Source organism: Octopus bimaculoides, chromosome 8 (genome assembly GCF_001194135.2).
Source record: "Octopus bimaculoides isolate UCB-OBI-ISO-001 chromosome 8, ASM119413v2, whole genome shotgun sequence".
Lineage (NCBI taxonomy): Eukaryota > Metazoa > Mollusca > Cephalopoda > Octopoda > Octopodidae > Octopus > Octopus bimaculoides.
The window spans coordinates 66,777,908-66,780,141 of record NC_068988.1 but is presented as its reverse complement, the minus strand read 5'-3'; the positions used below and the strand labels follow the sequence as shown (position 1 = coordinate 66,780,141).

The following is a 2,234-nucleotide window of genomic DNA, read 5'->3' as shown; positions in this document are numbered from 1 at the left end:
TATATATATATATATATATATTCGTATGAGAAAAAGAAAATGGAGAAATTAATATATAGACATCAATTTATTTGAACAAATTCCATTCAGTATAACATCAAATTCTTTACACCTACAGCTGTTTCCATACATGATTAATTCAATTTGAAGAATTGAATTAAATTAGATTAATTTAAATTTTCCCATTGAATATCGTAGTTTGGGTATTTCGTCAGGGGAGAGAATTTTTTAGAAAGGAGCTACATTCCGTTTTGGTTAACCTTTCATAGACTTAGATATGTGTGTTTTAGCAACAGGTGTATTTTTTAAAAAACCATTACTATTCCTATGTACTTGTGCGTGTGTGCGTTAAAGTGTTGAAAGCTACAAAATGATGACAAATCAAAATCGGGTTCTGCAGATTCTGCCCAAGTTACAGATTAAGTAGGTATTTATATTGTTTTTATCTTAAGAAGGGATTTTGCTGAACTTGTGAGAGGTCTTTATAGGGATGATGCCCTTTTTGCAATCAGAAATCTATCAAGTAGAAAATTAGAACTATATAAGAAGAAATTTTTTTTTTTAACTTTTGACTCTCCGTAACAATTGAAAATGAACATGAGTCAATTAACTTCCTGGATATTAACCTAAATTTCATTACTAACAACTATGAACCATACCACAAGCCTAACTCCAATCTTAAGTATATAAATATTGGAAGTAATCATCCCAGTTCTGTAAAAAAAACTTTCTAATTTACAATATTTCTAGAAGAATTTCTAATTTATCATCTCCTAAGGATATTTTTAACAGAAACACTGACTATTATTATATAGCACTCCGCAAAGGTGGGTATAAACAGAAATTAAAGTATCATGCACAAAATATGGACCATCATTGCTCTGATGGCACGGATGCTACTCGTGATAGCAATTATTTTAAAGGACAAGGTAGAAATAGAAATAAGGGTAGAAATAGAAATAAGGGTAGAAATAGAAATAAGGGTAGAAATGATAAGGGTAAATGTCCAATAAATAACAATGATATACAGAATATGGAAACCAATTCATTGCCTTGTTCAGCTGCAGTGGTGCGTATGGATGAGGACAGTTGCATGATGAAGTACTGAGCTCAAATTGTGGAGGGAACTTGTGGGAGGGGTGGACCCAGGAAGATATGGGATGAAGTGGTGAGAGAGTATCCTCAGACTCTGGGCTTCACTGAGGAAATGAGAAGGGACTGGGAGTTGAAGCAATTTGCTGTCCTTGAGAAGATGTGCCAAGCTAAGTAAAATTGCTGTCATATATACAGGTTTGTCCTTTACAGTTTCTGGTGTCACATAAAAAGCACTCATGCTTGTGCTGAGTAAATGTACCCATGCTAGTGGCACATAAAAAGCACCCAGCACATTCTGTAAAGTGGTTGGCATTAACAGGGGTGTTCAGACATAGAAACCATACCACAACAGACAATTGGAGTCTGGACAACTCCCTAGCTGGCCAGCTCCTGTCAAACCCTCCAACCAATGCCAGTATGGAAAACAGATGTTAAATGATGATGATGATGATGATAATGATATGATGATGATATATACTTGTATGCAGATTAATATCCATCTATCCCTCACTTTCCCTCTCACTCCCTCACGTTTCTTCTCTCTCTCTCTCTCTCAATCTCATTCCCTCTCTCTTTCATAATAAAGACATGTCTCACTCTCCCTTGTTTTTCATCTCCAGGTTGTGGCTCTCCTAAATGATTTATACACAATGTTTGATTCAACAATTGAACAGTTTGATGTCTATAAGGTAAGTAGAGATGTATTCATTCTTCTATTCATTGACTAGTTTCATTAACTGGACAGTGGGCATGTTGGTGCTCTAGTATTTATTTAAGTCTTGAACATATCTTCATGTGTTTTTGTTGAACAGCTAAGTCATGAGGCATAAAAGAGAACAATACACATACTTTTCAATATACAATTGCACTTCTATCTGCAAGTGTATGTGTATACATAACTTTTATGCCTTTTTTCGGTTCCTTGTTTCAGTCATTTGACTGTGGCCATGCTGGAGTAAATCAACCCCAGGACTTATTCTTTGTAAGCCTAGTACTTATTCTATCGGTGTCTTTTACTGAACCGCTAGGTTGTGGGAATGTAAAAATGCCAACATCAGCTGTCAAGCAATGGTGGGATGACAAACACAGACACACAAATACATATATACATACATACGTGTATGTATATATATATATAT

General features: G+C 35.0%; 1 protein-coding gene across 1 annotated transcript in view; it reads left to right on the top strand.

The window, feature by feature from the left end:
• The window catches only part of LOC106867808 (atrial natriuretic peptide receptor 1), a 900,438-nt gene that overhangs the window by 844,429 nt on the left and 53,775 nt on the right, over window positions 1-2,234 (top strand). The window contains exon 18 of the mRNA XM_052970159.1: window positions 1,716-1,784. Coding sequence (XP_052826119.1) covers window positions 1,716-1,784 — 69 coding nt within the window. The remainder of the gene's footprint in view (window positions 1-1,715; window positions 1,785-2,234) is intronic.